Genomic DNA, 23,691 nt, shown 5'->3' on the forward strand with positions numbered 1-23,691 from the left:
AAAACAGAAAATATTGTAAACTGATCATAATAGAGATATGACATATCCAAATCTATGTAGCAAAAGGCATACTTAGTGGAAAATTTATAATCCTAAACACATACAGAAAAAATGACTGAAACTCAAAGATGTAAGGTTCTAACTCAAAAATGAAAAGAACAATCACACTTTAAGGAGAAGGAAAGAAATAAAGGAAATCTATAAAATGGAAAACATACAATAGCCAAAAAAAAGTTAAGAATTGATTCTTTTTATCATAAATTGATTCTTTTTCTTCATCAATAAAACTGATAAATCCCTAATATGACTAATCAAGAAAAAAATACATATACAACAAATTACCAATATCAAGTAAGATCCAACAGACATCAAAAGATTAGGGGATATTACAAACAATTCCACAATTAATAATTTTGACCATTTGTATGAAATAGACAAATTCCTTGAAAAACACTACTTACCAAAGTTGACCAAAAAAGTACACAACTATTAAAGAAACTGAATACACTGTTAAAACCTTTCCCATAGAATTGTTGTCAAGTTTGTATGATAATTATTTTGTGGATATACAGAAGAATAACACTATTTTCTGGAGATGTAAACTACATAGAGGTGAAGGCCATAATGTCTATAATTTACTTTTAAATTCAGCAAATAAACAAAGATATATGAAAAATTAAAATATCCATACATAAATCATGAATAAATATTAGCAATCAAATCCAATGATATATAGAAAAAGATAATATATATCAGAGCCAAGTAAGGTTCACTTGAGGAATGCAAAGGTTGTTGAACATTCAAAAACACAATCTAAAAAAGTCTGTGTGGACTCTCAGGTCTGGAAAACAATGGTGGACACCCAATTTCAAATCGCCCACATAACCTTTCATAAAACAAACAAAAAATCAAGAGAGCAAAGAAATCTACAAATGACCCACACTTTCAGCATTACTGGGAAACGAAGACTACCACAACCTTCAGATTATCTACAAATAGAGAAATAAAGCAAATTACAACAGAGTTCCCAGAGCTCCCTATTGCAGGCCTGTGTATGTGGAAACCAGGGTAGAAAAAGCTTAAGAGGTTTCTCGCAGGGAAAAAAAAGTATAGAGGGGCACATAGAACTTAAACCAAATCACAGGGGAAAAACACCTCCAGAAATAAAAGGTCCAACTAAATACCAAAACACTAAACACAGGGTGGCATTTAATAGTTCAAAGCATAGAAGGGCATGAAAGTGGATGGAACCACAAGTGAGAGCCTTGGTAAAGCTTTCCTCACAAGGAAGAATCAGAGGCACAGAAAGGGGGTGATACCTCTTGAAGATGCAGTGGTGAAAGGATGAATGGGAAGAAAAAATGAGAGAAAAGTAAGGATCCTACAGAATGAAAAGAGGAAAGAAGACACCAGCCCCTCTCGCCATCATCATCAATAAAAGCAGCTGCACAGAAGAGAAGTGAACCATGAGAAAGCACGCTCTCAAACTGGAACCCTGCCCTCGCAAGGAACAGGAATAGGAAAAAGCAGACCTCTTCCACTCAACACTGTTAGAAATCATGATAGTAATTTCCTTTGGAGAGGTAGTAACTGGGGACATGAGGAAGCTTCTAGGACGCTGGTCAAATTCTGCTCCTTGATCCAGATGCCAGTTACATGGGAGTTTTCCATGTGTGAAAATACATTGAGCTACATACTTATGATATGTACTTTCCTGTATAATAATCATACTTCAATTAAAAGCTTAAAAAAATAGATATGATGCCTGCTTTTTAAAGAATTATAGTCTAAGAAACAAGAGAAACCCTATGAACAACCAAAACAACCATTCTTTTTTTTTCTCCTTCCATATTCCACAGTTACGTTGTTCAGTTCATGAGGTTCATCGGGAATAGTTCTGCCCATCTTCCCATGGATGACCAGATTACCTATGCCTAATCAAGTTAGAAAAAGTTGGAAGCACATGACCCACACAAGGCTCACTAGAAAAACAGAGATGGAAGAGCACGATTCATGCCAGGTGAATATTCCCTGGGGCTTTTATTGGAGCTATGGGGGAAACCCCCATTCCTCTGGGATCTTGAGGAAAAAGCCTTTATAAACTTGGAGCAGCTGGGGAATTATCTTTCACACCATGAACATAAAATCAAGTCAGAGAAAGGGGATAGCAAGTACAGGGTGTGAACAGGCAAAGACAAAGACAGAGACAGACTGACATTTCTTGAACACCTGAATTGAGCTACACGTACCACTGAAGCACTCATTTTGTGGGCTAAAACACTCTTTTCTATATGAGCTTCTTTAAGTGGTTAGGTTGTGTTATCTGTAACTGAACTGAAAGAGTCCAGTCTAACACAAAACCTGAAAGAAAAACTGACCCGAGTACAGAGTAATTTAAAAAGCAACTCTCTTTTCATTTGCGAACCTAAGAGTAGAAAACCTAAGGTCATCTCTCTGAACCTACGAAAGAGCTCCTTGTGAGTTCACTGCATTAGCAACTGCTTTCTTCTGTGGGCAAATACTTCCTAGATCAACTAAAAAAAGGGAAAATTAGAATGTTGATAGGGAAGGGAAGGGAAGACAGAAGAATAAGAAGCATATGAAAATAGTTTTATATCTCTATTTTTAAAAATTTCAATTTTACTGCTTTTTCAACTTTACTATCTTAAAATGCTTTCTTCTAGCCAGTTTCAAAACAGTTGAGATCTGGAAAATTCTCAACTAAGACAATTTACTGAATTATAGTGAAGAGTACATGTTTTATTTTAAAACAGAAAAGATTGCAGAAATTTTTCATAATAGAAATATTCTGAATTTGTTTAATATTGCTCTTCTTTGAAAAGTTATATCTCAACTTCCAGATTAAGATGGACAAAAGGTTCATACATCAATGAGCAGCCACTCCTCTTTTCCAACTATATTACAATGATGAACAAAATATACAAAAGATACCAAAAGGCAAACTTAAATTTGTGAAATTTAATACAAAAACCTCTCTGGCAAGTGAGATTTACCCTAGGAATGCAAGAATGGTTCAACCTAAGAAAACCAACATAGTACACCACATTAATAGAGCAAAGGGGAAAAAAACACATGATCATTTCAACTGATGCAGAAAAGCATTTGACAGAATCCAATATTCTTTAATGATAAAAACACTCAGAAAACTATGAACAGAAGGAAACTTCCTCAACATGACAAAGGGCATCTATGAAAAACCAACAGCTAACATCACACTCGATGGTAAAAGACTGAAAGCTAGGGTAAGGAACAAGAGAAGGATGCCTGCTGTCCCAACGCTTTTGAGCCTTGTACTAGAAGTTCTGGCTAGATTATTAGGCAAGAAAAAGGAATAAAAGGCATCCAAATTGATAAAGAAGAAGCACAACTCTCTGTCTGCAGATACCATAATCCTATATATAAAATCCCCAAAGAACCCACACCAAAAAAATACTGGAGCTAATAAACTAATTCAACAAGTTGCTGTGTACAAAATCAACACACAAAAATCAGTTGTATTTATACACTTTTCACCAGGAATGAAAAATCCAAAAAGAAAATTAAGGAAATTCATTACCATTCAAAAGAATAAAATGCCTAAATATAAATTTAAGTGAGACAGTAAGACTTATGCACTAAAACTACAAAACACTGCTAAAAGAAATTAAAGATCTCGAGTTCTGGTCAATATGGCAGAAGAGATGGTTCCCAGCGTCACTCTCTCCCACAAATCAACCAATTTACAACTATAAAAATGTAACATCAGCCAAGCTGGGGCTGCTGGAACTCAGGGGAAGAGGAGAAGAGACCTACAAAGTTCATAAAGGTGGGAGAATCCAAGATGAGAGAAAGAAAAAATTGCTCTGAGTGTTTCGGGCCGCTTTAAGGCTTCAGCTGATGAGTGCATGGAGCAGGAGCCGGCAGAAGCCACAGCTGTGCCCTTCAGATGGAGTTACTTGGAGGCGGCTGGGGAGAAGAGGACCTTAGCAGCCCCCAGGACAGCAAGACCACTAATAGGGTTCCCATGGACCCACACAGGTGCAAGGAGCCAGAACAAATGAAAAAAGGAAGCCATTCAGAGGCCAATGAGTCATCACAAGGGACCAGAGCAGGGCCCATCCCATGGGATGTGTTTGGAGCATGGGTGGTGGGGGAGACAGACCCACCAGGAGAATACTGGGACATAGCAAGGACAGCCGATCCTACCCCCAGTCAGCGCACGACCACTCTGAGGAGACTGGTCGGGAATGCAGAATTGCGTGGGGTGTGGTTTGATGAAAAAACTCATAACCAGATCAGAGATTCTACACAACATAGATCCACCAGGTCCCTGGAGAGCCAGAAGTACCTCTAAGGTCAAACATTAAACCCTGAGCTGCACAAAAAGCCTTCCATAGGGAAACAACAGCAAAACAGCAATTTAACTCAAGTACTGGTTCCCACAGGAAGTTATCCCATTTCAAAAGTAAGCAAAGGACAAAAACTTAGTTCTGGCCCAGGCACACCACCAGCACCTTGGGGCCTGCCTGGGAACTGGAGGCTTGGAGCCAGGAACCGGACTCCACTCCCACATCCAGGCACATCACGCCAGTGCTTCAGGGCCTGCCCGGGGACCCAAGACATGGAGAAGGGGACCAGACACCTCTCCCACAACCAGGCACACCACGCCAGCGCCTCAGGGCTTGCCCAGGACCAGAGGCATGGAGAAGGGGACCAGACCCCCTCCCACAACCAGGCACACCATGCCAGCACCTCAGGGCCCACCCAGTGACCCGGGGCATGGAGAAGGGGACCAGACCCCCTCCCACAACCAGGCACACTGCGCCAGTGCCTCGGGGCCCACCTGGGGACCAGAGGCATGGAGAAGGGGACCAGACATACCCCACAACCAGGCACACTGCCAGCGCCAAAAAGCATGCCAAAAACATCACCTCCATGTGGGTGGCCCATCACAGCCACCACAATAACCATGGCTGCCACAAAAGTGGCTAGACACCACAACCACCACGCAGATGGTCTGCCAACCACTGGAGTGCATCCACACAAGGAGAGTCACCAGCACAGATAAAGAAAAGAAGAGGATGTCTCTCTCCACAAAGCCCATTTCAGAATGACAGAAGAAGCATCTGCTCTATGATAATATTGCAGGACCTCATCATACCTCTCAGCATTGGACAGATCATCTAGACAACAAATTAACAGAGTAACCATTATTCTTTCAGAAGGAGAGAGGAAATCTAGGATAATTAGAGGAGGGAGGGGGAAGGGGAAAGATTGGACAAGGGGCATAAAGAACAATTATGATCTGTAACTATATATATGCTAATAATATTGATTTGATCAATGAATCTCAATGTTGAACCCCAAAATATGTATAATCAATTTTGATTCAATAAATAAAATAAATTTTAAAAAAATTAAAGATCTAAATAAATGGAAAGACATCCTGTATTCATAAATTTAAAGACTTAATATTGTCAAGATGGCAATATTCCGCAAACTTATTTACAGATTTAATGCAATCCCTATCAAAATTTCAACTGCCTTTTTTACAGAAATGGAAAAGCTAATTTTCAAATTTATATAGAATCACATGGGGCCCTAAATAGTCAAAACAATATTGAAAGAGAAGAAAAAAGTTCTCAAAAGGGTTCATAAATGAAAAAAGCTAGGAGCCAATGCATCAGAAGGCAAGAGGATCATATTAAAATTGCCCATTAAAAATAAAGCTTTTGGTTCTGCTAGTCTTACACTGCACTGTACTTTGCATCAAACTGGGCAGCCACTTAAAGTGGACTAGAAAATACTTCCATAATTTCTTCTAGTTAACAAACACCATAAACAACTCAAATTTTATTTTTAAAATTACCTATTTTCATTTCTGAAATTGAGCAATAAGAAATCATGTGATTTGCTTCCCTTTATCAAATCTAGACTTACTACCTTTCTCATATATCCACCCATTTCAAAGTAAACAAGTTTATTCTTCGGGTTTCTAAATATTTAAGTAACTCTCATTCAAATGAGTAAATCAGTGGTCCAAGCTACTTTATATAGCACTTGAGTATATATCACTATGAGTGCACTGTGAGAGACTAGCCACATTTATAGGGTCTAGACATGTTCTAGAACCAGCCCTCAGAGTGTGGCTCAATTTACAGCTAGTCTAAGTGACTCAAAAGAAACCTAGAAGTAGATGTGGGTTTGTGGTTTCTCCCAGGAAGAATTGTCAGGACTCAACAGGAGACACAGAATGATGCAGTACCTGAGCATGCAAGGCCGCAGTTTCTGAAATATGTCTGGATATCCCTGAGATCCTAGAACACATTATCAAGGGACAAGATAAATTATGAAAATGGCTTGGTATTGCTTATTATACCATTTACCAGAAGGAAAATGAGGGAAGACTGCTTGCATCTCTTAGCTGAGTATTAACGTTAGAAATAGTCTCACTGGTCAAAAAATATCAACAAAATTTTCAAAAAATGTTAGATATCAACAACATCCAAAGGCTCTTTTCATTATGAATGTCATTCATAATGTACAAGTACATAGGATATGCCAATAGAAATGAAGAGAAGAGTGACAGAGGAGGGAGGAGGATAAGGAAAGGGGAACAGAGGAGAGAAAGACTCAGGAGGGCAGGCGAGAGGGAGGGAATGAGTAGAAAAGTCTGGCATCAGCAACGAGGTATGTGAAAAGCAACAGGACAGCTGAAGCAGCAAGTCAGCCAGATGTTTTCAACAAGGTATATGTACATAACATGCTATAGAGCTCACCCAAACATCTCACTCTGAGGAGCCATCGCTCAATTTTACTTTATATTTTTACAAAAATACAATTTTATACATATTCCCTATCACAGTGTCTAGAACACACAAGTAATATATGCTTGTTGAATGATCAACTGGATATACAGATGGTTGAGTGAACAACCAACCAACAAATGGGTTGAAGGAAAAAGAACAAGTATTCAAAAAAAGTTTTCAAATATTTGATACTGGAGAAAATTTGTTGCTTCTCCATTTTAAAAGGCTAATGTAATTAGGGGGAAATGTGTGAGAAGTACCAGGACAGAGTGGAAAGAAGACAAAATTTGGACTCAGAAAGACCTAGATTAAAATCCTGGCTCAGCTCTTACTGGCTTGCGTCCTTGAGCAAATTGCTTAATTTATGTAAGTCTTCCTTTCCTCCACCTGTAAAATGGGAATTACAACATCTACCTTACAAACACAGAATACCAGCAATTTTGGCACCAGGAACGAACTATACAAAACCAGCTCTCAAATCAACTTTGTAATTCATAATGTAGCCCACAGATGGGTGTTACTAACAATGCTCACCATCTGGTAGCTTCCTGTTTTAAATAATTATTCTTGCTAACTAGGTGCCAGGCTTGTAGAATCATTATATTAAATGTTTGCACCCTGTAAATTTTGGTGTCCTTAGACAAAGGCCAGTATGACCAGCCATAGTTCAGCTTACGGGGTTGTTCTGAAGATTAAAAATAACATAAGAAAAACACCTTTGTACAGTAAAAGGCACGTAATACATAATAAATTGTTGTTATCTAAACACTTCATTAATACCTTTATGTAATCCATTTGCCACTCTAAGTTATCACAACTATTCCAATAAGTCCACATTCAGAATACAGATTAATCATATCAGCCACTTCCAGTAACATATAAGCAAGATAGATTTGAAAGGATGATATGTACTGCAACGTTATCTTCAAAGATTCAAGGATTCCTTTGACCTTGACTTTTGGATTTTCTCTCTTAAGTCCATAAAGACTGATGATTTAGAAGACTAGATGGTACCTTCTTTATTTCAAGAGCCATTTCCAGACTAAGGGAATAAGGGAACTGTCAGGTTCAAAAAAAAAGAATTCAAAGTTACCACTATCAGGGTATGCTTTTTCTCTGCTGGATGGGCAAATAAAACTGCTGCTATTGCAGTCTGCATCTAGTCTCAGCTGTGCAAACACCAGTTAAGTAAGAAAAACATTAAGCCTTCTTTATCAGATCTACTAACAACCCAGATAAACTCCTTTAGGATGAATAGTTTAGTAGTGAAATAACAAAATCTGCCAGCCCATAAGAATCTCTGTATAAAGCACTCCTACTTAGCTCTGAAAGATTATTTTCTCTGGATTATCAGATATCCAGAAATAATTATTTTATTATAAAGCATGCCAATCCAAACCAAGGTCACAAGAACAACTGTTATAAAAAGAATCAAATTTAAATGATTTATACATCTTACTGATTATAGTATTTCAATAACATTTCTGTCACACTGGAACAAACTTTCCCCAAGGAAATATCTCGTCTGGGCATAAACGTGAAATCAAGTTCACAAAGCTAGGGCCCCCAATTTTCCCCACAGATTAAAGGATAATGTCCATGTGTCTGATAGGTGGCAACTGGTTTACTTTTAATAGAATCCATGGACTATAAGAACTGACTACATTTGACATTCATATGCATAACCATGAGGATTGAAACAGGTTGTTTTACAAATTGGTCAGAAATTAGAACTCCATGACTGTGGTTCCCATAGTTTGTTTGAATAAAAATTGTTCACATTATTAATAAACAATAAGATCTATGTCTAAATGGTAACATTCCTTAAGATAGAGGTCTAGTAGGTTTAATATCAAAATCTAGGGGAAAAATAATTCACCACCGTAATCAGCAAAATAACTAACCAAACAATATGTTCTTTGTTATTTGCTGATATGCATCTATAATTCTCATTTTGAAGCAGATTTTTATTTTTCTGGTGCCATCAAGTGGTAACATTATGAAGTGTTCTATAATTAAATCCAATAACTTTTAGACAGAAAAACGTCACACTGATGTGTTTTATCTGTGTCAATTAAATACCAGTGATGTTTTAACACATAATTATCTATCCAAAAAGAAAAGAGAAAAATTTTAGAGCAGATTTTTTGCAACTCATCCCCATTTTAAACTCCCAACCCAAAATGAGAGTTAAGGCAAAGAACAAAAATGAGTAGACCTTTATGACCAGAATGTTCCATTAGCAAACAAACAAATAAACAAAAACCCCAACAGACTATGAAAGCATATGAAAAACAAAATTAGGATCAAACTCTATCAACCAAACCATGAGAACAAGTGACTTCAGAATTAGTTTCTCAATTAGAAACCTTAAAATTGATAGCTAAAATTATATAACCACATCATGATGACAAACTTAATGGGAAAAGAATATTAGAGTCAGTTATTTGAAACTGTGTATTAACAGACTCCAAAGGTTATATCAGCAACTTCAGTAAGACAATAATTACTAACCAAAAAAGAAATACACAAGATTCCTACTCCTCTTATTGCTACACACACAAAAGCATCAATAGCTTTTTGATCCCCAGATCCAACAAAATAGGTAGCAATCATATCTGAATTTCCAGTTACAAACTGCAAATTGAACACATTTATTTAGCTATGTTCCTTCCTGAAACTCCATTAACATGGATGTAAAAGAATTTTTTAAGGCAAAACCCCACAAGGACAAAGAAACTGAGAGAGAAGATAAAAGCATCAAAATTTTAGAAAATAGAAAGTAGATGGATGAGAGATTATTGACTTGGGAAATTCAAGAATGTTGCCTAACTTACATGGCTTGGTAAACTCTCCAAAAGTTCAGGAATTGGTGGCACTAGCTAGCTGTAGAAGTGGACAGAAAGGCTAAAAACGAGAATTGGTCAAAATCCTGATTAAGAAGCAGTTAGGTAGGACCCCTCACAAACTCTCTATTCCACTCTATGCAGCAAGGTATACTCCTATATGCCATATGATAATTCTGAAAGTTTATACTCTAAAAAGAGTAAAAACAGAGGCTTCTGGACTATAGGATAAAAGGATAATGAGAAGAAGTACTGTCATAAAAAGTGTTAATAATACAAGAGATTGTGGTAATCTGAACAGCACTGATGAGTCAAAGCCACCACAGAACAACAGTGAAAATGATGATTTTCTGGAAAGAAAATCAGTGAAAGAAGGTCACATCAATCTTTGATTACTGTGTCCAAAAAGTCATGTAACTAACTGCAGAGTGTTTCACTCTGCTTCTATAACAAAAAGACAACGGACTAAAACAAAAGCTGATGCTTTAAAAGAAAAAAAAAAACGGTAAATTTTACTTATACAGACATTCAGTTACACTCAGCTCTACATGTTCCGTATCACCTTCATTAATTAGATGAGAATTTACTGCAACTAACAAAGAACAGAAGAACAGAATAGAAGGCAAATCCAAGAACCTCTTATGCTCTTAGTATAAAAGCCCATTTCATTCTGTCTCTTCAGGCCATCAAGAATAAATGCACTAGAGAATCTCTGTGAATTACTCCCGAGAGAGGTTAAGGCTGGTGAACACTGTAGCCAAGTCAGAAAAAAACAGTATTATTCATACAAGAGATTTGGAGACTTGCTGACTTAAAAAAAAAAAAAAAAAAACACCATTTTTGTAGATTAATTGATCAAAGTAGAGTGTTAAGTACCTTTGATAATGTCTAACATCTCATGTAATTAAAAGTATATATCCATATGTCATTTAAGCTTCAGTAATTCCTCACTCAGTCTTGTTCCTACATAGGATTATACAGAAGATATGGCTATATTTATATACTTTTTTTTCCAAACACCAACATTAGAACATTCCAAAACATATTAATATAGATAAAATTGTACCTTGAACACCTTCTAGGAGTAAATCAACTCCCTTCCTATAATAATTGGAAGCAGCTTCATAGTCATCTTCTTCTTCCTTCTTTAAAGCCAGCTTTATTAGTTCTCCTGCTTTCTCCAAATAATCTCTCTTGCCAAGCTTGGGTTTTAAACTGCCAGGAAAGAGGCCACGATTTTCCCGTTCTTCTTCAGTTTTGTTCTGTTCGCTGTCAGAAGCAACAGCCCCTAGTACTGAAGAATCCGAAGAAATATTGAGACCAAAAGTTCTAATGGGAGAATTTTGATTGGAAGCCATTCCATCATCTAACTCAGCAAGAGAATCCACATCAACAGTGAGAGATATCAGATCACTGTCACTGGAGAAGCCTAGAAATATGATCATAACAGTAAACATATTAAATTGAGAATCAGCCAAAATAATACAAATCATGCTAACTATTGACTTTTTCATATTATCCAAGTCAATTAGGAAGGCTGTTATTTACTGATGGAAGTCAGTGTCTAGCAATTTGTTTCATCTTAGTTCATTCACTTTTGCGCTGTCTCTCTGTAGCTCTAGAAGACAATCTCTTTGCCTAAAACCTCAAAGTAAAATTGAAGACAAATCTTTATCTATCCTTGTTGTCAAAAGGAGCCTTTACCACAAGATCTTGTAAATTGTTTACAGAAAACTCTTGCTTGTACACACAGCTGCTGAAAACAATAGCATTATGATTAAGGGAAAAGAGTAAGAGCTTTGGAGTTAGACCAAAAAAAAAAAAAAGTACTTGAATCCCAGCTCTTAAAACTTACTGTGCCACCAATAGAAGTTATTTAATAATATTACTTATTACACAAGACTTTAAATGAGGAATAGAGTTAATGCATATAAAGCATAATAGACTATCATTAAATTATAACAATTTAACAACTATAAAATAATTATGTAATGATTAAACAATACATCCTCAGAGATGAGTTTTTAAGTTACCATTGATATCTGAAAAATGTACGCTGTTTAGTTTTTTTTTAAGAATTGAATTTTTAGAAAATTTTTTTCACCCTCTTCCACAAGATTTTGGAGAGAACTTTTGGTCTACATTTGCACCTTAGTTTTCAGACAGAAAATGAATAATAGATGCCACTGAACTATTTAGCAGTAACAATTACTTCTCTCATTTCATATAACTGACATCATGGTAAATGAGCATAATCTACAACAGATATCAAACTTTCTGGTCTCAGGATGTCACTTTACACTCTTAAAAATGATTTTTTAAATAAAACATTAAAGCCCATTACATGTTAACATAATTTTTATGAAATATAACTACATTTTCCAAAACACACAAAAAATATTTAGTGAGAGGAGTGGCACCGTTTTACATTTTTGTAAATCTTGTTAATGTCTGGCTAAAAAGGATATGGCTAGATTCTCATATTTGATTCTGCGTATAATCTGTTATCATGTGTTGTTTTGGTTGAAAGATAGGAAGAAAATGTCGGTAGATAGATACATAATTGAAACAGGGACAAGTATTTTAGTAGCCTTTCCAGATAATTGTGGATATTGTTCTCTGACACTATACCAAAACTCCACAAGTAGTAGTTTCTTAAAGCTCCTACTTAGTTGCAATGTGGAATATAAAATTCTATCAATGAAATTTCCATTTCTGTTACATTAAAATCCTTTGGTCTGTCTTACACACTGAATGGATCTTTTATCCATGCATGAATTTGTAACATTACACAGTAGTCATTTTGGAAATATTGGTTCCCGAAGTTACACAGATCTTCCAAATATTGATACCACATTTCGTTATTACAATACCCCCCAAAATCACATTTGCTAATATCACCACCAGATCTCATAGAAAAATTCTTAAGTATTGGGAAACTGTCAAACTCAAAGTGGCAGACAGAGGGTATCTAAAATTCCTAATTTAGGGTTAAAAACTCGAATGTTATCATTGGCAACAAATACTACGACAGTTGTCTTCCTTGACGTGTCAGCTTATTTCATTCACTTTCAAAAAAAACTTTACCAAACACCCAAGTCTGAATAACGATAGTTAATTATTCTTTCAAGCAAAATGGTGTCCCATGAAAAAAGCAACTAGTTCAGCTCATGGCTCAAACAACTGCACAAATGCTTTTCCTCAAGAAAACCACGTTAATTCAGTACACAGAATACTTTATGCATACTTTCCACTTTGTCACACACAATATTAGAAAGCCATGTACCCAAAGATTGACATTTAATAAAATTAACAGTTTTTACTGCTTTATCAAAATACTCTTAGGAGAAATTAGCACTGGTTGGACTACAAGTATGTGCAATGCTTACAGCTACAGTTTGTTGTCACTGTCTTGATTCGTGCCCAGGCCCAGTGCTTGTACCCACCATGGCTTTTGCATTCATCAGTGCAAATGTCAACATGGTGAGATGGCAAAGAATTTGTCAGCATTACTACCAAAATAATTTTTGCCTTGCAAACCCCCTGAAAAGATCTCAGGAACATCCAGAGGTCTGAAAACCATACTTTGAGAGCCAGTGATCTATATAATTAAATAAGACTGACAATAGGGTTATGTAAAAAAAACAGATTTGGAAACAACTATGAGATCTGCAGCCCCATTGAATATTAACTGCTAAGTTTCTCAGAAAATACATTAAAAAGAAAATGATTTACTCAGGATTATATACTAAGTCAAAATTAAAGGTGGATTAGACTGTACAATTCTAGAACAGGGATCAGCAAACTTGTTTCTATAAAGGGCCAGAGAGTAAATATTTTAGGCTTGGAAAGTCATATAGTCTCTGTCACAACTACCTGACACTGCTGTTATAGCATAAAAGCAGCCATAGGTAATATATAAATGAATAAGCATGGCTGTGTTCCAATAAAACTTATTTGCAGATGTTGAAATTTTTGAATTCCCAATAATTTTCATGTCACAAAATAATTTTTTTTCCAACCATTTAAAAATGTGAAAACCATTCTCAGCTCATAGGACATACAAAAATAAGTAGCGGGCCACATCTGACCCACGGGCCATAGTTTGCCAACCCCTATTACAGATCAAATTGCTTACTTCATATCAAATAGAGTAAGTTACGGTAAAAACATGTTACTAGCAGCTAAGCTCAAATTTCAAATCAGCTTCAAGCACTACTTTGGCACTCTGTCAATATATCCTCATTTTCAATTTTTTTTTCCAAGTCCTTATAATGCCCATAAAGAACTAATTCTTCTCCCAATAGATTTCAAAAGCAACAGATTTCATTTAACCTACAATTTCAAATGAGATTCACTGGACCTAGTAGAAATCTATTCAGTTCTCTGACATTTCAGCCATACAGACAGCACTTCATAGACAAACTTTTTTATAGCAATATACAAAGTTATTTATATACAGTTCTGAGAAATATATAAACTTTATAAGATTTTTTAAAATAATTAACTATTTTATGTATTTCAGAACAAATGTATTTCCTTAAATGGTGCCATTATATAACCTAGTCCATTGAAATTAATAAACAGATACACTTGGTGAAAAAGTTCTGGTTTATACAGCTAATCACAAAAGAAAGGAAATGCTATGTTACAGATCTTTTGTCTGTTCTCCGGTGTCTTGTCACTCTAACCTTCACACCATCTATCACATTATTCTGTTTCATGCTTTGCCTGATTTTCCTTTCTAACAAGAACAATAATACCAAAGGGCAAAAGGGTAAAATTATGTATACTCAGTTTCTTGGCTTTTAATCACAAAATTCTAGTAACATAGTCATACTTCCTCTTACCTTTCCAACCTTATTTTATTAGCAAACACAATCATAATTAAGTGAAATTAGATCAGGAAAGGAAGACCATCAAAATACTAGGAACAAAATCAGAAAGTAAAAATAAGTAAATAAATAAATATTCTATACAAAGTGTTTCCTTTTCAAATTCTACCTAATTTCTAAATGAAGAATCTTTAAAAGAAAACAAACGAAAAAACCTAGAAGGTTAAGAAGAGAAATTTTTTAGCCAGACTGGGAGAAGCAAAGGGAAACAAAAAGACTTCCGGTTTAACCTTTCTGGGAGACAATCTGGCAATGCATTTCAAAAGCACAAAAACTGACTATATCTATGACCCAGAAATTCAGCAATTTGCACCACAAATAATCACAGATGTGCAAAGAAACCTATGAACAAGAACGTCCATCGCTGAAATTAGTGAAAATTTGGCTAGAAAGATACACTAAATATTAATAGCCATTTTCTCTGTAAAGAGGAAGATATTAGCAAGTACTAGAAGATGATTACTTGCAGTGTATATAGTCAAAAACACAACCTAAGCCTTGAATATTTTCATGTAATATACGAGTATAAATGAGATTCATTGCTATTGTGGTGAAGAGAGTTGTTTATTACAAGTAACAGGTTCTCAGTTTAGGTAAGTAGGAAGAACACTGTGGCTAAGGCAGGGTTGCACAACCACTGACATTTGATACAATATAGAGACTATCTGTCAAAAGTTAAACCAACCTGAAGTCAATCCATACTTAAAGGGGCCCTCTGGGCCATCACAAGAGTAAAAGGTGCATCCTTCACCAACACCATCAAGGCAAAAACCTAAGCTTTTTTTGGAAGTGATACAAGGGGAAAAAGTCAAAGGTTCTATGAAAGCGTTCTGCCTCCAGGTTCATATCACAGAGATTCGAGTATCAGGGCTATTAGAGGGCCCCAAGTGACTTGTTAAAAAGAAGCTACAGACATGAAGGGTTTATTTAGCATCCCAGTTCACCTACCTACCCTTACCTCTGTGCTTTGAACTGCTCAGAGTAGGGCAGTATAGTGAATTCTGTCTAGGACACCATCTCTGAAAGACAGGCCCCAGGGGAAAAGGTTGAGTTGCCATAGAATAAATCTTTATACTATAAGCTACTGGAAATCTGTATTTGAAGACCATCTGTAAAAAAGAGATCAGTTTCCTTTAGAACAACAGGTGGTCTCTCATGGGTGACTATATATAAAATACATGGCCTCATTATTATTAGCTGATAGCTTTCACTGAGCCCTGAGGTTCAAATATTGCCATAGTCAACAAAAGGGAATTTCTCTTTTTCCTAGTAGCAATGACTCATGCTTCATGCACAAAGCAAGATATCTAGCCAGCAGAACAAAGGTTACCCTGAGGTAGAAGACAAACATATCAGTCTCCATTAAGAAATAAGCCCTTATAAATATGATTTTAAGTAAATATCTAAATCTAAAGCTTGATGCTAGTTAAGATTCCTACTCATCATTTAGCAGTAGCTATTGTTATTAAAAAGATCTATTCTTTTGATGTTTCACATTTTTGTAACATACTTGGGACATGTCTATGCTTCACCCTTGAAAATTTATGAAAAGAGCGTCAGACTATCTACTGTTTATTGGGGGAAAAAAAGAATGATGTCAGAAAACACATTAATCCCAATTATAACCTTAATACTGTTATCTTATCACGAACAATAAAGATCTATCACGTGGCTTGCCTTTTTACCCAATGAACTTTTTATTCTGCTACTCTCCATAACCTTCTCTGGGTGCCAAGATATCATACCTGTTACCAGTAAGCAAGGAGCTCATGCTGAACTTTCTACAGCAAATATGTATTTTCCCTGCCCTCCCCCCAGCCACCCCCCAAATCTCATTTCAAAATATAGTTCTGTGAGCGCTACCAAATACCTGGAGTACCTTAGGCACGTGACTTAACTTCACTGAAACTCCCAATTTTTAGCTGTAAAATAAGGGATGTTAAATCCCTTAACTATATCATTCAACTATATATTAACTACATATATATTAACTATATCATTTCTAACGTCTTCTACACTAAAACCCTGATTCCAATATCATGAATTTTCTGTTATTTGCCCCATCCAACTCCTAAACTCCTAATGTACAATATTACCCTCAATAGCTCTAAGATTTGTGAGTAAATATTTATAATTTTTATCACTGTATCATTTATTTTATATGCACACATACTTATTCACACTAACAGATTTTCACTTGTGCTTATCTTGAGAAAAATGACCTGTTCTTTTTTCCTATTTATTTTAAGCTCCCACACCAAAGCAAATTCAATTAATAAGGGGCAACAAATAAAACAGTAAATAAGCACTTAAGAGAAAAAAGAATTTCTTCAAACTAATTAAGTAATAGATACTCTAACATAATAGAAGGCCTAGAATAATTCCAGTGACAAAATTAAGAGTTCTCATGGTGCCACCTAGTGGACATATGCACTAAATTCTACTTTAAATTTAAATTACTTTTAGGTAGACATTTTTCTCATCTTACGCTACATCCTAATGCACAGACTTTATCATAAAAATAGATTTAAGTTATTAAGTAGCCGATCAACTGAAGAAATTTCCCATTTAAAAGGATCCTGCATCAAAGTGCCAACTTTAAATCTGCTAAATGAAAATAGCACAATAAAAAAAAGAAATGGTATACTGATACAGAAATTTTTTCAAACTTAAATAACTAAAGAGTTTCTCATGCAAAGAAAAAAAAAACCTAAGTAACTATACACCTTTCCAGTTAACTCCCCAATGCTTTTAATATAATCAACACCATTCAAATTAATAATTTAACTACAATCTTCATGCCTGCCTCCATATGGTAAAGAATTTTTATCCTCCCATCAAGTAAATATAACAAGTCTTGGGCTAAATGTCATTTCAAGGAATCACAAAAACCAGCAATAGATGCTATCCTCAAAATGGCTAATTCAAAACACCTGAATAAATCCTTTCTTGTCTCTACAACTGTTACGACAAGCACTTGGGGAGTTCTTAGTCAACAATTTTACAGCCCTTCCGCACCCCCCCCCAAAAAAGTAGATTCTGTTATTGCAGGAGATATTTAAGAATATTCATTCTTAAGATCTACTACACAAGAGTATAAGAAGCTGATCTCTCGATTTATATTTGAGGTTACGATGACCTAGTTGTTTTCTCTTATTTGCTACATGAACCTGGAAAATGTCCCTCCCATAACTGCAAAGGAAGTCAAGTAATGTATTAGGAAGAGGAAATGACACAGGTTACCAGATGAGACTACACGAACATCAAAGGCTCCAATATAAAGGCCAGCATGGCAGTAAAGCAACCTACATCCTTCAAACAGGCCAACAGATGAAAGAAACATGTCAAGAAGCTCAATTCCCATGCACCAATTTGGGCAGGTTTCCACAAATGTCACAGTAACTGCACAACTAAGTTTAATTAAACAAAAAGATAGAAGTTTAAAATGAAAATAAGATGTTAATAACCAATTAGATCTTTCATCTTTGAGAAAGTATAGCTTAATTTCTTAGAACAAAAGAACCACTATAAATCCTTCCAAAGAAAACACATCTTTTTGAAACTTCAGAGAAAAATCCTGAAGCAACTGTTTTAGGTAGGGTCACCCATACAGCCCAGTTTGCCTGGGGTAGTCCTGTGTCATGCTTCTGGTCTTGCTGTAAGTATTAATAGCATCTCGTCTTTAATACTTAGAAGTGTCCAAGTTTGGACAATAAATTACATGCTCACCCGAGCTTTGGCTGTATCTCCTTTAACAGCCACCTGTTCACCTTGAACAACCTTTAGTACTTTAGAACACCAAAAGTCATTTTCCCAAGAAAAGGCATTCGTTGTAATAATGTTCTTCCCCTTCTCTCCTAGACTACAGCAAAGGACAAAAAGACCTCTGTACCACTCCCATCCATGACTATCTTGCACCCTCCTCTCACCACTGTTGACTCCCACCTAGTAATAAAGGCTTATTATGGATATCAAAAGAAAAAAAGCACTCTCACATCACATAATCTTTGATTCCTGTACCAAAAAAATAAACAGGGAGAGAAAAGAAATATTCTGCATTTCTAAGAACTGCATTGAACATCTACAAATCTTCCTAATTTTCCTACTTATTCTCTATTGGACATCACAGAATCAGTTTGGTTTACAGATGGAAAACACGTACCCCTTTTTCTCAGGAGTAGGGAATCTGAAGCAATAGCCAGATCAGGTTATCCAAAAAAGTCACCTTCAAGAAAACTAGTTCTAGAATCAATCACATTGGGATCCTAAGCAGACGCCAGGTTTTCCAAACCCAACCAAGGATCTCTAATTAAAACAGTTCACAGGGAACAGGCTTTTTCCCTTAAAAAACATGACAGATTATAAAGTGTAATTACTGGCAACAATGTTTTTCTATGGCAGAATCAGGATGGAGTCAAAGGTATTGAGATACTGAGGTATTGAGGTATTGAGACCTCAGAGCATGTGGCCTCCATACAATACACAGAACACCAGGTATAAATTAATAGACTGCTTTTAAGTTGATGGAAGGCACAATGATAAAGAATAAAAGCTAATCACTTCTCAATGTGATAGCACCAACAGTAAAAAAATTTAAAGTGCACAGCCCACAGAATGGATAGAAACTTGCTCTTACCAAATCAAAACAGGAATTTACTGCAACAGATCTATGTCGATATGGCGCTGATGTGTTATGTCAGTAGGTACCCTCACAGAAACAGCACTACAATGAGATTATGGCTACCTCCCAAGTGAGAATCACAAAGCATCTTCCTCTACCATACTCTTACTCATGGAAGAGATAAGGAAATATTTAGTCTATAATTTCACCTTTAATAAACCAAACCTAAGCCACCTCAAACAAATCTAATTATCTATTTTCTTTTTAAAGATACTCCCCACCCTGTTCCCAAATCTCTTTTTTTTTAATTCCATAATGTTCCCTGAAAGAAAACTAGTTATGAAAATCCACAGGCTAAAATGTACGAATTTAAATCTTCATATAAATTCAAGTATGGCTTAAAAGAGGAATAAAACAAGAGATTAAGCATTCTTGAATTAAAGGGATTAAAAGTACAAAAATTGCTTTTGGTTTAGGCTCATGTTATTAGAAAACATATCAAAAACACTAAAACTGCCTTAAGTTTATTCTTTCTGGGTAAATGACTAAATTTTTTAAGCTAGTCTTGAAATTGTCTAAAAGTTGAATACTGCTAAACACACTTTACGTTCTTTTACTAAATAATACAAATTCCAAATTACTCATTATACCACATTTCATCAAATCTAAATTGCCATTAATTGTATGATAAATCACTATTTTATATACCATTAAGAAAGAAAAAGCTTCCAACCAAATGTGAGATACCATCAACCCAATACCATGCACCCAATATCAGTGATGCTAAAATAGGAAGGAAAAGAAGTATCTTAGAATCAGTAAAATACCTTCAAATTCCTACATACATCTATTTCCGGCAATACAGATATGATTAATAGTCTTATGTAGTCATATCTTTGATATGCAAAAAAATTAAAATCTCTTACCTTCCGCACTACACTCAGGAAAGGTATCAACGCGGGAATCCGAGTAAGCTTCAGCAGGACCAATTAATTCAGAACCGTCATTAATTATTCCATCCTAAAAAGATCAGAGCAATTGTATTTCATTATCTTTAAGAACATTAAAAAAATCAGTAACAAACAATACTTATCTGAACTGAGCATGTAGAAGGATTACAGAAACTATATATACATATATTAAACTAGATTACAATTGCTTTCAAAAAAATCAATAGGTATACCAATATTGGTTCATCAGTTGTAACAAATGTACCACACCAAGGCAAGACATTACAACAGGAGAAGCTGGGGGTGGAGTGAGGAAGAAGGGATATATGGGAAGTTCTTACTTCATGTACAATTTTTCTGTAAACCTAAACTGCTCTAAAAATAGTCTATTATTTAAAAATTCGACAGGAATACTACTATGTTTATAATAACATATGGCCTTTCACAAAAATATATTATTTTAAATCTATCAAAAGTACTCAAAGAAAAAGCAGAAGAAAAAACCCACCAGCTAAAGATTATTATTCAGTATCCCTAGGAACTGGTCATTTTAATTAGTGTTAAATGACAGAACCCTCAGGAAGTCATTAAATTTTATCAAAATAAAAACTACAACATTATCACACAGGATGGACCTCAGGTGATCCAAGAGTCCATTTAAGTTTGAGAATCACTTGTATACAATGTAGGTGTAGTGGGCAGAATTATGTCCCCCCAAAACTCATTGAAGCTTGAATTGTGTCCCCCAAGTTTTAGGTATTGGAAACTTAGCCCCCACTGTGACTGTTAAGAGGGTGGGATATCCTATCATGGTAACTGAAAGGTGGGGCCTTGAAGAGGTGATTGGATTGTAGCATCATGCCATAGTGAATGGATTAAAAATGGCAGTCAAGGGCGTGGTTCTGAGGGCTTTAAAAGAAGCGGAGAGTCTATCTTTCTCTCTCTTGCGCTCTCTGCTCTCTGTTTTCACCATCTTGCAATGTGAGACCCCTGAGTCACTGTTGCCACCACCAGATGGACTTTGGGCTTCCCAGCCTCAGAAACTGTAAGCAATAAATTTTGTTTTCTTATAAATTACCCAGTTCCATGTATTTTGTTATAAGCAACAGAAAACGGACTAATACAGTTAAGTAAACCTAAAAAAATTTAAGATATTTTTAGTAAAGAGACACATTTTTTAAAGATACATAAAATTGACTCCTACGTGAGATCATTATTTTAATCGTATATTTAGGTTTGCAAATCCAGGCCTCAAAAATCATTTTCTCTTATTCTACATGCAACGAGAGAATGCTATCATTAGACAAGTAGTGGTATTGTGATTTTGTGCACAGCTTTATGGCCCATGATCCAATCACAGACATAAGAGCTTACAATCCTTAAATAATTATAAAAAATTCAAATAACTCTTTTGCCCCTTAACATTCTTCCTTCCACCTTCCACCCACAGGTCTATGCCTCCAATCACTACTACCAGGATAGCAAAATCCAAGAGAAATACAGACTCCCATTTCCTCTCTACCTCAGCACAAAGAACTCAATGATCATCTTTACCCAATCAAAAGTCTCCCTGCCATCAAGCATTGGTGGTTCAGTGGTAGAATTCTCGCCTGCCAAAAGTCTCCCTGCCAGTTTATTTCTAAGAAAGACAAATTTAAAATAGTCCCTCGCAAATTAACAAATTTTATTTCCCTGAGTGTCTTGTGAACTGAAACTTTAAAAATGATTATTCTCTTTCGAAGCAAGAATGTTTATTACCTTTTTCTATCCTTTATTAAGACATTCAGATTATAGTTTATATTTAAATTCTTCCCAAAAGGAAGAGCATCTATTCTAGACTAAGCCATCCTATAAACATCTCAAACCAAATCATAAGAAAAATTTCAAGAATTCTAGAGAATTTTAAAAGACAAAGTTGATTTTATTTCAATCTCACTTTTTAAAAAAAAGAGAGAGACTTTCAACTATTAACTACCTCCTTTTCCACCACTAGGTATGAGACTTCAAGTTACCTACCTACAAAATGGAAATAATGTCTACAACTAAGAAAGTAATGCTTATAACAAAAGATTTCATGTAAGGTGAAAAAGTTAAAGATACACCTAAAGTATTTAGAACAATATAAGCACTCAATAAATGTTTGCTATTATCATTAGCTAACATAATATAAGATTTGCCTATAGATAAAATAAAGAACACAAAATGTTTTAGCTCATAATCCTAGAGATATTTTATTTACCTAATTTAACAAACAAAATTCTACAGAAGAAATAATAAAGAGCTAACCTTTAATAAAACGAAAAACAAAAACTACTCTATAGGAACTTAGAGGGATGTAGCAGGAAAATAAGCCAAAATTCATTTTAAAACTCTAGTTCAAAAATAATAACCTATTAGGTGTTTCTAAGCAGTAAAAAAATTTCACATTACATAGTATCTCTAAGTTTTTTTAATGAAATGTCAATCTAGGGAGAAGAGACTTCAAGTATGGTCTTCCCCAAAAGGCAATGAGAAATTTGTCAAAACAACCACTAACATAAAGCAAAAGAAAAAGTGGTTATTCACAAAACCACAGAACCACAGGTAGGAACTGTGGGAGTCTGTGACCTTCTTGCCTGGGGTTGCTCCCACGCTCCATCTCAGCTAGGTTGCCACAGTAACTACACAAGGGCAAGGCAAGCCTTGAAACCAAAGGAAGCTGACATAATTTGGATTGAAGTACATAAAAAGAAAAAAAAATCCACCACAAACATTGTTGTCAGTAATAGTAGCAGTCTCAGTGCCAAATTAATGGCAAGAAACAGTGGCTCAGCAAGCCTTAAGTTGTAGTCAGCAAAAAACCAGACAGATAGCAGGGAGATCCCCAAAATAACACAGCTATAGGTGGCCTTAATAAGCTTGCTACCTACCCACCTATGTAAGAGAGACCAGAGAGGGACCAAGATATCCACAAAACCCTGGGAAATCATGAGATGGTGCACAGGCACACAGGAAATACAAGACACTTCAAAGAAAAGTAAAAGCTAGGACAAATTTAAAAACTGCTTAGACTTCTAAGGCACACAAAAAATCATCAGCATTAAGAGGCAAGCATATAATGGTACAAGATTAAAGCATAAGCAATGATCTACCTACCACTGGTTGACCATTAAGCTATGATGACACAGGGTAACCCCTAAGGAGCCAGCTTAAAAACAATATTAGAAATTGAGCAAGAGACAGCAGCAGCCACATGCTTCACAAGAAACAGATACCACAGACTTAGTACAGACTTGACACACTAACAAAAAACGTTACTAACCACACTAAGAAAAATGGTAACAAGCCTCAGGGAGAAAAAAATCAGAACCCAGAGATGCTACAATATATTACCCAAAATTTCCAGTTTTCAACAACAAAAAAATTACATAACACACAAAGACATAGGAAAGTATGTGACCCATACACAGGAAAAAGAAAGCAGTCAATAGGAGCTATCTCTAAGGGAACATATACATTAAACTTAGAAGGCAAAGACTTCAAAGCAGCTATTACAAATACATTCAAATAATCAAAGGAAAACATGATTAA

The 23,691-nt window shown here is 35.5% G+C and overlaps 1 protein-coding gene across 3 annotated transcripts in view; it reads right to left on the minus strand.

Moving 5' to 3' along the window:
- The window catches only part of RPS6KC1 (ribosomal protein S6 kinase C1), a 207,038-nt gene that overhangs the window by 107,431 nt on the left and 75,916 nt on the right, over positions 1-23,691 (minus strand). For all 3 annotated transcript variants that reach the window (XM_063114826.1, XM_063114827.1, XM_063114824.1), the window contains 2 exons: positions 20,098-20,191; positions 10,722-11,084 (listed from right to left, as the gene is read on the minus strand). In XM_063114826.1, coding sequence (XP_062970896.1) covers positions 10,722-11,084; positions 20,098-20,191 — 457 coding nt within the window. The remainder of the gene's footprint in view (positions 1-10,721; positions 11,085-20,097; positions 20,192-23,691) is intronic.

This window comes from Cynocephalus volans, chromosome 11 (genome assembly GCF_027409185.1).
Source record: "Cynocephalus volans isolate mCynVol1 chromosome 11, mCynVol1.pri, whole genome shotgun sequence".
Classification (NCBI taxonomy): Eukaryota; Metazoa; Chordata; class Mammalia; order Dermoptera; family Cynocephalidae; genus Cynocephalus; species Cynocephalus volans.